At 40.4% G+C, this 14,037-nt stretch overlaps 1 protein-coding gene across 15 annotated transcripts in view; it reads right to left on the bottom strand.

The window, feature by feature from the left end:
* Nucleotides 1-14,037, bottom strand: part of CAMTA1 (calmodulin binding transcription activator 1) — a 973,269-nt gene that overhangs the window by 876,190 nt on the left and 83,042 nt on the right. For 2 of the 15 annotated variants that reach the window (XR_003725282.2, XR_003725281.2), the window contains exon 4: nucleotides 7,359-7,442. The exons of 11 other annotated variants lie outside the window; for them this stretch is intronic. Coding sequence is in view for 2 of the 4 variants with exons in the window: in XM_028840405.2 (XP_028696238.1) it covers nucleotides 7,434-7,442 (9 nt within the window). In the remaining 2 variants the exon portion in view is untranslated. Of the gene's footprint in view, nucleotides 1-7,178; nucleotides 7,443-14,037 lie in introns of those variants that run through there. 2 more of the 15 variants (XM_028840405.2, XM_077976477.1) reach the window with 1 other exon arrangement.

Genomic DNA, 14,037 nt, shown 5'->3' on the forward strand with positions numbered 1-14,037 from the left:
ACTCACACACACGTTTCTTCTAGGATGACTGAGTTTTATAGATGGTATTAAGATAAAATACTTTCAGGCTCTACATTTGATGACATAGTCTTTAATGTGAAGATCCTTATATATATCCTGGTATAACATGGACTCTTTTTCAAGCGGAAACTCTACTTCCTTTAATAGAAGTGCAGGGATGGTAAGGTATTTCACTGTTCAGCAAAGTAGAAATTATTCTCCTAGCCTCTACACTAAAACTCTTCGCTGTGATGTAAGAAATGAACATCTTCAGTACTGGTTCTACCAAGTAGAAAATGAATTAGGGAGATGTAGGTAGTAAAAACATAGTTGTATCAACTAGTATGTAATCCTGTTGTACAGCTGCCTATCTGCACTGAATGCCTGAAAATGACATGTGTGACAAAGTGAAGGGTTATGAAGAGGGTTAAGAAACTGGGGGTTATGGAATGGGTGAAGCCCAATCAGTCATGGTGAACTGCCATGGACTTTACCATCTGCCCACGTCCCTGTACTGCTCCAGGTTCCTGCTGATGGCAACGGAACTAAAACAAATGGCTGGGATTCCTGGGGGAGCGGTTCCTGAAGAAGTGCTAAGATGTGAGAGAAGTCTTCTTCTGTCACTCTTTGTGGGTGTTTTTGTTTTTTGTTTTCTAATTCTGCACTCGACTGACCATTAAGGTCACTGTGACATGGCTGAGAGGATCTGCACGAGGCAGGCAGGTACAAGTCACTTCTCAATTCTGTACTGCTATACGGTGGCAATGCCTGAAAAAACAGAATGATCGCACTCTAATTTCGTACTGTATTTAGCTGATGATCCTAAATAACACCTTGTCAGCTTTTGTGATCTAGCACAAAACCACACGTCTTGTGATCTACGAGCTGGGCTGTGGTAACGCCCTTGACTTGAGGCTTAAAAGCTTTGGTTGGGACATAACTTTGATGTATTGTCTTTCGTTTCAAACTGCAATGATTATCCTTGAATCTGGCATCACATAGAGTGCTACCAAAATTAGATTATGGTTAGTTTATAAGACAACCTATTCCCTTTGGTGTACCACCACGAATGGTGCTACTCTCAGCTTTGCATGTTTGCAAGATCGAAAAGCCACGGCTGTTTGGTTTACAGGATGCGGGGATAAGAACCATCTGCCTGGTCTGGTGTTTCTTTAATTAAAACTTTAATTACAGATATATCTCTGCACAGATACGTGCAGTCTATCAGCTCCTGTTCCTAATTACCTGTGCTAATGAGAAATGAAAAGACAGTTAATGTTTGCTGAGTGTCTACTACGTGCAAGGACCTATGTATGGTCAGATGCTCCAAGGTGAACTAGAGCAGGTAAAGCAGATCCCAGGTCAAACCTTGCTAGTTTCCCCTACCAGTCCTTTTCCCACCAATACAAAAGAGTGGCAAAAGTCATTCTGGTTTCTCCTTTGGAAATACGAAAGGCTTAGAGGTATAAGGTACTCAAAAGGATCCACACAGAAAAGGGAAAAGGGGCTGGATATCCAAACCTGCCTGAATAATTGAAGTTCTGTGGCCAGTGGATGTGACAGTCTGTCACATGGAGTATTTGCGACCAAACCTGAAGATGTGTGTGGAAAGTGGAAAATCTGGTCTAATCCTAGGATTCTGAGGCGCATCACACAGCATGATGGTAACCACGGCCACAGTTTCCCAGGGAAACAATCACCACAAATGAGAACAAACAGGAGATGTTTTCTGTTATTTCCTGACTGTGCAGCAATATTGTTGCCGACTTCTCCTTCATTAACTCCCTTTCTACCGAGGGCAGATCTTCACTGAGGAATGACAAAAAAACTTTCCACACCTTCACCATGTGTTTCTTAGTGTCCTCAAAAGCCTCAAGCAGGGTTAAACACCATCAGGATGGACCCCTAAAGCAGCCCACTTGGTGGTGCCAAGGCCAACAGGACAGGGTCTAGGGCACACCCAAAGCTTCCCGACTTTCACAGTGAGGAAGTCCACTGCTTGCCCTCAAAACTGCCCTAACCTTCTATCACTTGTTTCCATGAGAGGGGGAGCGCAGGAGGAAGATTACTTTGCCTGTTTCTCCAACATGTCCAGAGGCAGGGAGTTAATCACAGCAGCTATGCTGTCACACTGTCTCTGCTCTCCACCATCCCAACTCTCACTCAGATAAGGACACAGAGGAGGAGGAGGGAAGTCCTGGCCTGGAGGCGGGCACCAAAGAAGCACCCTTCTCTCTCAGGAGTCGGTTCCTCAACACCAAAAATGGAGGGTCCAACCCAGAGGATCTCAGACCTTCCAGCTCTAAAAACTGTGCAGCAGATATGCTAAAAGCCTGATACAAGCGCTCCCTTGAATGGTCCAAATCCATCTTATTGCCCAACATTCTGTACTATTCAGTGACTGAAGCCTGCCATTTCTCGACCTATCTAAATCTATGGGGCTAAATTACCTAAGTTCTTCAAGATAAACCACCTAAGTTAGGATAGACAATCACAAACAAAATCTGACAATTTTCAAGCTAATGATGGGCAGTGCCTAGTTCTTTGAAAGACAGATACTAACATAAATTAAGAAATGTTCATTTAGCCAGGCGCAGCGGCTCACCACTGTAATCCCAGCACTCTGGGAGGCCAAGGCAGGTGGATCACCTGACGTCAGGCGTTTGAGACCAGACTAGCCAACATAGTGAAATCCTGTCTCTACTAAAAATACAAAAATTAGTTGGGCATGGTGGCACACGCCTGTAATCCCAGCTACTTCGGAGGCTGAGGCAGGAGAATCGTTAGAACCCAGAAGGTGGAGGTTTGCAGTGCGCTAAGATCGCACCATTGCACTCCAGCCTGGGCAACAAAGAGCTAAACTCCGTCTCAAAAAAAAATAAAATAAAATAAAAAATAAACATTCATTTGCACGTCATCTCTGTGATAGACACCTGAAGGATTTCACGGACCTCACAGTCTGATGACAGATACACTGTAAACATACACCAGATGGTGGAAGAAAGATAAAACAAGGGAAGATGGAAGTATGGAGGAGAAAAAAATAAGGGAACAATAAACCCGTAAAAGAGAGGAGAAGAAAAAAAGAAAATTGAAAGAACAAGAAAGCAAGCAGGGCCCTCTACTTCATTTCACTCTAACTAAATTCAAACCTGGCTTCTGTGGTGATCAAGTGGTCACTCACAGAAGACGGCATTCTACAGGGTGGATGCCAGGAGCTTTTCCTACAGACACAGTACTAACAATTGTTGGCTGAACAACTAAACTGGCCCATAAAACTCATTTTACCTTACAATGGAGTCAACTACACAATTAATAGCACTGGCCCACACTCCAGAAGCACAGATCCATATGTGCACAATTTAAGGACCTGTTTTCTTGTTTACAAAATAAACTTCCTGTATTTCTGAACCTACTGATCTCTCTAGAACAAGAGTCTTGGGATAGGGCTAGCGTTTCTTAAAAAGTGAATTATTTTAAAAGCTGTACACATGATTCTGAATGTGCAGCCAGGATTGAGGAAGCCACTGGTAGTAAGAGTCCCTAAAAGTAACACATATATGACAGAGCCCTCCATGGGGGGCAGGGAGAGGGGCGGTTGTTGAAGCCAGCTAGGGGCCTTCAGAAGTTAGGGGTACTGTTACGTTAAAAGGTCTGGGCCAGGCACGGTGGCTCACGTCTATAATCCCAGCACATTCTGAGGCCAACAAGGACAAATCACAAGGTCAGGAAAGTTCGAGACCAGCCTGGCCAACATGGTGAAACACCGTTTCTACTAAAAATATAAAAAATTAGCTGGGCGTGGTGGTGGGCGCCTGTCATCCCAGCTACTCAGGAGGCTGAGGCAGGAGAATCACTTGAACCCAGGAGGCAAAGGTTGCAGTGAGCCAAGATCGTACCACTGCACTCCAGCCAGGGTGACAATACGAGACTCCATCTCCAAAAAAAAAAAAAAAAAAAAAAAAAAGGTCTGATGGCTGAAGGATGATACTGCATACAGCTGAGGTCCCTACAACCAAAAGGGCAAAACCATTTCTTGGGAGTGGCTCAGCCAGGTTTGCAGCTCAATGCAAGGCAGCAGTGCCGTGATATGAGTGGCACTTGCATTTAAGTGCCTGTCTGGCAATTTACTGAGGGTGTGAGCCTGGGTGAACTTAATTAACCTACCTGGGCATCAGCATTCTCACATGCAAAACGGGGTGAACATACCACCCACCTTGTAGATAAATGTGGATGATTAAAATGTATGGAAAACCCTGGGATGAATATGTAACAGGCATTCTCGGGAAAAGCAGGGATGTCCCTTCCATCTCACTCAAGAGGACACCGAAGCCTCACGGAGCTGGGTAAAAACCTTGAAACAGTTCAACCCTCTGACCCCTTCAAAGTTACCTAGACACCTTACCGAGCATAAAAGGGAAAGAGAAAGGCTGACTAGGTAAAAGGTGGGTCTGTCCCTCAGGTTTCCTTCCTAGTCCCTCCATAGCCAAAAACAGTTAAAAGAATCTATCAACAAAGGGTTATGGAGCTCTCTGTGATCTAAACTTTTCTTCCTAAGAGATTAAAAACCCAGATTTAACTTTATGCACCTGAACCTGCATCTGTTTTAGAGGTGTCTAATTACCATAAACTATTCAGTTCCTCTCTCTAAACATATAAGGGTCTCTAAGTCAATGTTAGAAGACTACTGGGGAATTGTTTTGAGTCTGATTTTCTGTAAGGTGTGAGTCCCCCTGCTGGGGTTTTCTGGTTGTGAGGATCAGCCACACTACATGCCAGGCACTGCTCTAAGCAATTTGTGGACATGTGCTCAGCTAAAACTCACCAGGATCCTTTAGTGGGTATTATTATTATTATCCCCAATTTAAAGAGGGAGAAACTCAGGCACAGAGAGGTTGGGTGATTTGCTGTGGTCAGACCACTTGCAAGAGGTCGAGATGGGATTCGAACCAAGGCAGCCTGGCTCCAGAGCCCATAGTCCTGGCCTTTCACCATGGGGTTCACTACCACTGCCTCTCAACACGCTGGTTATGCCTGCCAACAGCACAGCCACAGGATGAGGTTCAGTTTCAAAAGCACCTTTCTTCTGAGTTCCCAGTGTGTCTGTCATACAGTTTCATTTATCCTCCCAACAACCCTAAAAAGCAAGTGGGAGACACACACATCTACATTTCACAGAGGATAAAACAGAAGTGGCATCAATGAAATGTCTTACAACTCCTATATTTTAAGTCAAACAGCTAATTTCACTGTTTTTACACCAAAACGAAAGTCTTCTGAAGTCTTTCTGTTGGAGTATTTCAGTTTTGTGTGACTACCTCAACAGATACCAATAACATATCCAGAGACTTTGCTAGTCCAAAGCAGGTTATCTCACTCTCAGATGGTTTTTCTCAATGAATCACATTTACAAAAACATCCATTGCTTACAGTCTACTAAATGTCCTAAATATAACCAAATACACAATGCTCATTGGAAATAAGCCATAAATGTGTCCATGTATTAGCGCTCTCAGAAAAATGAGGTTATCTTAAAATGTACTACGCAGAAAACTTTAAAGAAAATCTAACTGATCTAATCGTAAAATAAAATAAGAGAATAAAAACTTTTCTCGTCTTCACCTGTTAATGTCTCTTCAGCTCCTAGTGGACTTACAAATACAGTATTGTCTGCCTCAAAGGCAGATGGGGGCCCCAGGGGAGCCCAGGGGAGCTCACCCCTCAGGGGTCAGCCGGTTTGGGGCTGCTTGAGCAAGAGGACTGGAGGCAACAAGCAGTCACGGCCTCCCGCAGCCCTGGGCTTCCATGTACCATCCACTAAGACAGACGCCATTCCTTTAGTGCTAGAAGGACATGGCATCAAAGAACAAATAAAGGACATACCTAAGGCAAAAAGGTCTTTGGGGATCTGGAAAACATGCCAGCACAACTGTGAAAAGCATTATTTAACAAAAAAAAAAAAAAAATCACCTTAAAATTCAAGGTTTAGCAAAAAACTTGCTCCTGACTACTGGGACATTATAAATCACAGGGGCTTTATAATCATAGGATGGTTTACCTACTTGTATTTCTCAGCTCTGATATTTTGCAAATCTGTGAAAAGAAAAAATACCCAACAGGCCAAAGGCAGCTTTTCAAGTATCCAAGTACACCAGGCAAGAACAAGCTCGTGAGCCTGAACAAAAGTGTTCGCGCGAGTTCCAATCGGCAGTGAACAGCTAACCACGACTAATTTTAATTTGTGGTTCTAATGAATGATATAAACTTTTATAGGTATCAACAAAGCTCAGAGAGGACTTAAATCCATTTCAGTGCTCATTTAGCAGCTTCAGCTGTGTGCAATTAAAACATCAGCATTAAATGTTAGAGAATAAAATAATGAGACACTTAAAAAGTAATCTGTGCTTCAGTGGGCCATGCTGAGAGAATTCACGTGATTTTTTTTTAAGGACATGATTTCTTAGGAGTATCTTGCCAGTTCAAAGAACTGACTCAAGTTTGGTTTCTTTTGATTTTGTTTTGTTTTGCTTTAGGTTAAGAATTTTCTGAAAAGAGGAATACAATAAAAATGCATCGTTTGAAAAACAGTCATGAAACTGCATATGGCAGAAATCAATCTGGTATTGAGACCACCAGGGTTGGCTGACCAGAGACAAAAGTACATTTTTTGGTCATGTTAAAATTGTTAAATTTGCTGCTTGTTCTTATGTCTCAAATTAAAGAAATAAAATATTAAAAGAGTGGGGAAAGGTGAACTTGGGTAATGAGACAACTTTATATTTTTCTAGTCCTTAAATGAAATTAAAATTAAAAGTCTAAGCTTTTTCTCCCCAAAATACTTCAGAATACAAAATATAATCTGAGGATGTATAATGTGGCAGCTAAGACTAATAAATTCAAGTTGCTACTATTTCTGAAAGAAAGATAAGTTACTCTGCAGGGGAAGGGGTATGTGGTGATGGTGATGGTGAAGGTGTATGTATTGAGAAGGTGAGGGGCAATGGTTTGGGTGGTTTGGGAGTAGAGAAGAGGTATGGGTGTCCTGGGCATGTGTAAGTTATATGTAAATATCAAGTTAATTCAGCTTCTGCAAAACATGAATAAAAAAGGAAATATACTGTATGGGGAAATGCACTCATTAAACTTAAATTTTAAAAGGATGAAAACACAGATTACACTTTATTTTAAAGCTGAAATGAATTTTAATACGGAAAATGAAGACAGCATTTTGCAAATTTATCGCTCAAAGGGGTATCTCTATTTGAGGAAATCAGCGTGTTACACTTTGAAAGATGAAATGTTACAGCTTGTACACCAAAATTAAAAAATGAAATTAAATTAAAAAATGAAATGGTTACCAAGGTAATGCAGGTCAGGGGATCAAAGGTGAAGGGTCACACATTATTAAAAAGAAATCCAAAAGGACGGCTGCATCATGATCTCTGCAAAACAAAGGAGCTCCAGTAAGTAAAACTAATATCTCTGAGAATTTAAAATCAAGCTCTTGAAAAGATTCCACTGTAACTGAACCCCATCATTCCTGATGCTGTGTAGAGCCATTTTTATTTACATACAAAACCACACTTTCATTACCTGTTACCAACAATTTTTTTTAATTTCACTATTCAATCATTAAAACCTAAAATATCTTCAACTGAAAGTGACCAAAAGTGTAGATATTTCAATTTGACCCCACAACCTGTTTTCTGGAAATGACAGTGTTTGATAAGTTGCTAACATATCAGAAATCTGATGTGGTCACAGCACGGTGAGTTTTTTCCTCTCCTCAAGGAATGAGTTCCAAAATTGAGTTTTTGCAAATTTGTTTCATTTGAAGTAGCTGCATAAAATTTCCATTATTGGAACATTTAGTATAACAATGTTCTAGAAGACAGCAATAAAGTGATACATGATAAAATAAACTGTGTAACTATATCTATTAAGATCTGTTCTCACATTCAACTTTCACTGCACAGGGGAAAAAAAGACATTTTAAGTAAAATAACTTGCTAGTTCTACTGAAATTACACAGAATTAATAGGGGCTTGACATGAGGAATATTTACAAGGGTTCCCCCCCCCCCCCCCCGTATCTGACAGGCTTCATTTTTTCAAAAAATGTTATTATTTACTCACTTTCCCCATTAACAAACTAAAGTAGTTCATGTTTTTTAAAAGGATAGACCTATGGTTTTGTTTTGAAACATGAAGCTACCCCCCAAATCATGACAAGCTTTGCAGTAATGGTAAGCACTATAATTAATGGTTATACTAAATAATTTCAGTATTCATTTCACTAGTACATAAAATGAACAGTATCATAACACAATCATCTTTAGTGTCTCCTCTCTGAAAATTAAACTTTAGCAGGCTATATGCTCCCTGGTTTAGGGATCCGAATTCCTTAGTGCTTGCCAGACAGCAGATTCTACAAAGCAGTGTAAATAATGGCCTGCCATACAGGAGAGTAAACGGGAGGAGCATAACCAGGAAAAAGAACTTAGTTACCATTCTTTTTACAAGAGTCCCCACTTGCCATTTCTTCTTCCATTCTGCTACTTCAGTTGTAGCCCACAATATTTAACATTTGAGTTTACCTTGTTAAAATTAAATTCCAAAAACACTTAGATATTAAAATATAGACAACTTCCAAAAGGATTTTATTAAAAGAAACAGGATATTCTTTCTAGAGGCTTATGGCAATCAATAAATAAACAAACTCTATAAATGCCAGATGTTTGTTCCTGTGATTAGGTTTTGTTAAAATAACTTGCAGAGCTCATGCACTGGGTCCGAGTGTGTTAGTGCCCTAAGGCCATGTTTCAAAAAACACAATTTTTTTTTTTTTAAGTTGCACAGCTACTGAAAAGTAAACTAGCATTTCATTTCCCTGGAATGCTCATCTCACATAAAGTCTGTCACATATGCGTTTGTTGCTCAGAGGCATGCAAGCAATTTTGAACACTATAGAAGGAATCAATACCCCATCAAAACAATGCATATGTTGTTTTAGTAGCATCATTATTTAGACCATTTCAGCATGTTTGTAACAAAAAGCAAGAAGCCAGTAGTGTAACACCAGTCAAGTTTTGTTTCCCAAAAATATTTTGTATTAAAAATGAGAAAAAGTAAACCCATTCAAATCAACTATCTCTATGTACCTCCTTCATTACTAAAATATGTATGTATTAAAAAAAAATCTCTTCTTGACATCAAGATGATGAAGTACACACAGATGCTTTTTTAAAGTCTTCTAAATCATCTTCAAAATTCACCAACTCACACACAAAAAAATGTTAGCCCAAATCTTCTAACAGCTTAATCTCTGCCAAAAGTTCCAGACACCAGACTACCTGAACATGATATCATCTCCAAGCAGTCAGGAATCACTCTGAGTGCCTGAATGTCACAACCAACCAAACTTCCACGTGGGAATGAAATCAATCGCCTCACCTAAATACTTAGTGGTTCTGACAAAATGGCTCCAAATGAAATTGTGCCAATAATGATAACATTTTAGGTGATTTCAAAAAATCTATAAAGGATTTTAACTAATGTTTTCTACATGAGTTTGCTATTTAGGGAGGGGGAGGTAAAGGCTACCAGGAGTTTACTATGTCCCTCACAGTCAAGAAACCTAGAGTATAATCTAATAAGTAAAAAGAAGGCTAGAAGCCATCCAAGGGGCAATGCAACCCTAGGGAGTAACTAATTCCACTTAAATTATGACAACAAAGAGCTGATTCTGAGTCCAGTCTCTTTGCTGTGGCAAGGATATGAGCCACACACATTTTCCCACAGAAATAATGCTGTAAAGAGGAATTAGACTTGACAACTGTCGATTTAACCTGAACTCTTTGAGGTTATTGGGCCTGAGTAGCTTCTCTCCCCATCAAGGGCTGGCCTAAGTCTTAACTTTGGATACAAAGTCCTCTTCGGAACCTCCTGTCTCCTTGCCCCACTCCCAGGCACCAGCAGCAGTGCCTGAGGATCCCAGATTATCCATCTTCCTCTCTCTTCCAGAAGCCTCCCATTCTTCAATAAGGCACAGTCAGCTCATGACTATGAATGGACTGAATTAATACACACCAGTGCATGAACAGACTGAGCCTGAGGGGTTTTCATTCACCCCAAACAAATCCCCAACTGGTAGAACTACCAGGTATTTTTACATCAAAGGGCACAGAAAGCTAGTCTACCTCAAGGAAGACTTGCTACATTACAGCTTGTCTCTTTGTAACTAGTAAGTGAATTAGACAGGAAATACTCAAAGACCCTAACCAACCCCCAAAACCTTGCATAGGATACAAGCTATCCTTAATCTAAAACTGGAAAACTACTCTACACTGCCCTATCTGTGAGTTACATGCCTGAAAGAAGAAATACACCAAGTTCCACTTTCACAAGACCATCAAGTCATCAGTGTTACAACAAAGAATATTTTTCTAGGGAAATTATCACCCATATTAAGCTCTAACTACCTGGACAACATTTTATAGGGATACCTTTTCCAACAAACTCAATTTGTATTCAATGTTAAAAATCTTCCCCACCCCACCCCGCCGCACCAAGGAGTAGTACGTAAGCAAAGGGAACTGGTTCACTTCTCAACTAAACAGACACACAGCAAAGAATGTCATTTCTAATAAGGTTAAATCATGACAGAAATGCTGTCATTTTCACCGCAGGCATATTACTTTCAAAACAAAATACGTGGAAGAACTGTAAAGAAATAAAAAATAAAGAGCCAAGAAAATGCACAGTCATAGAAGCTAGAAGGAGACAGCTGAAGAAATCCATTAAAATAAAAACCCTATACAGTCTGTATTAAAAAAAAAAAGACTCTCGCTCTGTCACCCAGGCTAGAGTGCAGTAGCAAGATCTCGGCTCACTGCAGCCTCCACCTCCCAGGTAAAACCTTATATATTCTACTAGCTCTTTACAAAATACCTGTTAACATTATATAACGCTTTCTGCAGCAGAAACTAACCTCAGCAAGTATATTCAACAATTAAAAAGAACTAACCAGGCGAGGCACAGTTCTGTGGCTCACGCCTATAATCCCACCACTTTGGGAGGCAGAAGCAGGAGGATCACTTGAGCCCAGAAGTTCGAGACCAGCCTGGGCAATATAGGGAGATCCCATCTCCACAAAAATAAACATTAGCTGGGTGTGGTGGTGCACGCCTCTAGTCCCAGCTACTTAGGAGGCTGAGGCGGAAGGAACACGAGCCCAGGAGGTGGAGGCAGCAGTAAACTGAGATTGTGCCACAGCATTCCAGCCTGGGTGACACAGCAAGACTCTGCCTCTGGGGGAAGGAGAAAAAAAAAAAAAAAAAGCAAAAAGGTGATTACAATGATAGGGCAAAGCTCGTTATTTTTAATCTATAAATATAAATCAATCAATCGCCAGCATGCCATTCAACAACAAAAAAAATGCACTAGAGCTAAGTATACCCCAGTTAGTGGGGATTACATTTTTATTACCATTTCACGTTAGCCTTTCTAGCATGATAAAAATGCCATCTACTGAAAAACCAAAGAAAAGTGCAGCCTTTGGTTTTCATGTCTGTGGCTCACCCACAAGTGGCCGGCAGGTGCTGTCCTTCCTCTCTCTCCCTCTCCTGCCAGCAGGCACCATCTCCACCTCTATTCCAGCCTTCCTGAAAATATATTTCCTGTCAAACCCTTCCAAGATGGTCTGTTCGGAGAATCTGTTTCTCAAAACTTTCTAAAAATAATACAGCAACCTATACCTACAATCATTATTTCCACCATACTCCTCAAAAAGAAAAAACAAAAAAAGCGAAAACTACAAATTAAGTATCTTTCTACCTAATATTTTATCCTCAACAATGTAACTTTTTCCCCCCCTAAAAACATCAAAGCTTTCACAAAAGGAGAAGGGTGGGCAGAAGGAATGGCAAAGGGCACCAGGAAACTTTGGAGAGTGATAAACATGCTCATTATCATAGTGTGGTGATGGTCGTGCGGTGTATTCAGATGTATACTTGCAAAACATACACGACAATGTGCAACTCAGTATGCCAATTATACCGCAATAAAGCTGCTTAAAAATGGTGGGTGGGGAGCCCGAGACAAGAACGCTGCCCTCTCTGCATGCTTTAGGCACGCAGCCATGCTGTGGCCGTCCACGCAGAGGCAGCTGAGAGATCATGGAGAAGCACACGGGAGCCGCCATCCATGAGCTGCTTGTCTTCTTGTTACATAAGACAATAAAAGGATCCTCAATGTTTATGAATATAGAAATACACAATAAACACATAAATGCTACATATTTAAAATCCTTAGTATTGATTACTAATTTTCAAATTAGCCACAAACCTGAAATTACCATATTTTCTAAAGCAAAAGTCCGGGCACAGTCTGACATAGTTTCTTTAAAAAGAGACTATTTGAAATCAGCTTTAGATATACTTCTATTTTTGCAACTGACATGCTAATCCACAAAATATGCTTAAATTTTTTCTTCCAATTGGCCTGCTGCATTGCGCCAACTCTACCATAGCCTAGACCCACTCACTTCTCGTGCTACCCCACTACCCACTAGGGAAAAAGGATCATAAAATACAAATCAAATTCCTGCCGAACACAAATAAAATAAAAAATAAAACAACAGGGAGACAAATTCACCCACTGTTGATTTTATTTCCACATTATTTGTTTTTAAACTTACTAGCCAAGCATACCAGTGCTCACTTTCATCTCTCTCCTGGCTTCCTGCAGGGCAGTCTGGATCATCAAGAAGCTGACATTTCCCATTCCCTCTATTCATTGATTCTCAAACTTCAGAATGAAAAAATAATCCACTATCTAAATAACATCACTTGCAAAAATGTTTTCTAAGTCCTACCCTAAGAGATTATAATTTAGGGTACCAAAGAAGGGGTTAAGGAATTTACATTTTTGGTAAATCCTCCGGGTGAGTCTGATCAGAAGTTCACAATCCTCACTTTAAGATAAACACTGCCCAGATGGGTCTAACTTCAAACTTCATCCTCCAGTCCCAATACACACACTCTCTCTTCAACACAGGCACCAAGTCACAGACGTCAAAGTTGCATTCTAAAACGCAAATTAAGAAACAAATTCAAGCTTGACAATAGCTTAAGATAATCGTCTCTCTAAGGACTATTACATTTTTTTAAATGCCAATAGATACCTAAAAAGTCTTCACAACTTTAAAGAATAAAGCCACACTGAAAGATGGGGTAGCTACACAGAATATAAGGAGTCCTTTCTGGGCTTTAAAATCATGCCGTGTCCTTGAACCTGGGTTCAGGTTACTGCTCTCCCACTTACAACTTCTGTGGCCTTGGACAAACTATTTAATTTTTCAACTAAGGTCTCACTTTCTTCATTTACAACATGAAAACAGTAACATCCCTACCTCACAGTGAGAATGAACAAAAATAATTAATGTAACTACTTAGGCTAGTACGCAGGACCTCAAGAACAAAAAACATGAGCTCTGTGATCATCTTACATTCCTTTTCTTATCTGATTCTTTCCACAACTTAAAAGGGAGACACTGCTGTCCACATTTTTGCAGACGGGTAGAGGTTAAACTCAAGAGTGTACATCTTAAAAATGGCAGAGCCAAAATTCAAACAAAATCTGCTCATATCCTAACCACAACTGGAATGTTGAAGGATCTGTAAGTTTCTCCCCCTCCCTCAACAGGCTCACTCACAAGCAGTCATATCCCCACACTCTGCACTAGGCCTGGCAGACCCAGGTTCCCGATAACTGTCTGGTAAATGAGGGGATGAATGAATGGGTCCTCAGGAGTAGCAGAGGCTGAACACACTTTCTAGATCCACTACTGTACGCACCACAACACCTTACGTGATACATTTAAAAGAATACATGTGAGATTTAAATCAATGGACTAAGAAAAATAAATTCAAGTACTTTTTTGCATACTTGCATGCTAAAAATGAAGAGTGTTTTCCATTCAAAAGATAAAATTCACCCATTAAGGCTGGGCACGGTGGCTCACACCTGTAATTCTAGC

This window comes from Macaca mulatta, chromosome 1 (genome assembly GCF_049350105.2).
Source record: "Macaca mulatta isolate MMU2019108-1 chromosome 1, T2T-MMU8v2.0, whole genome shotgun sequence".
NCBI classification, from domain to species: Eukaryota; Metazoa; Chordata; class Mammalia; order Primates; family Cercopithecidae; genus Macaca; species Macaca mulatta.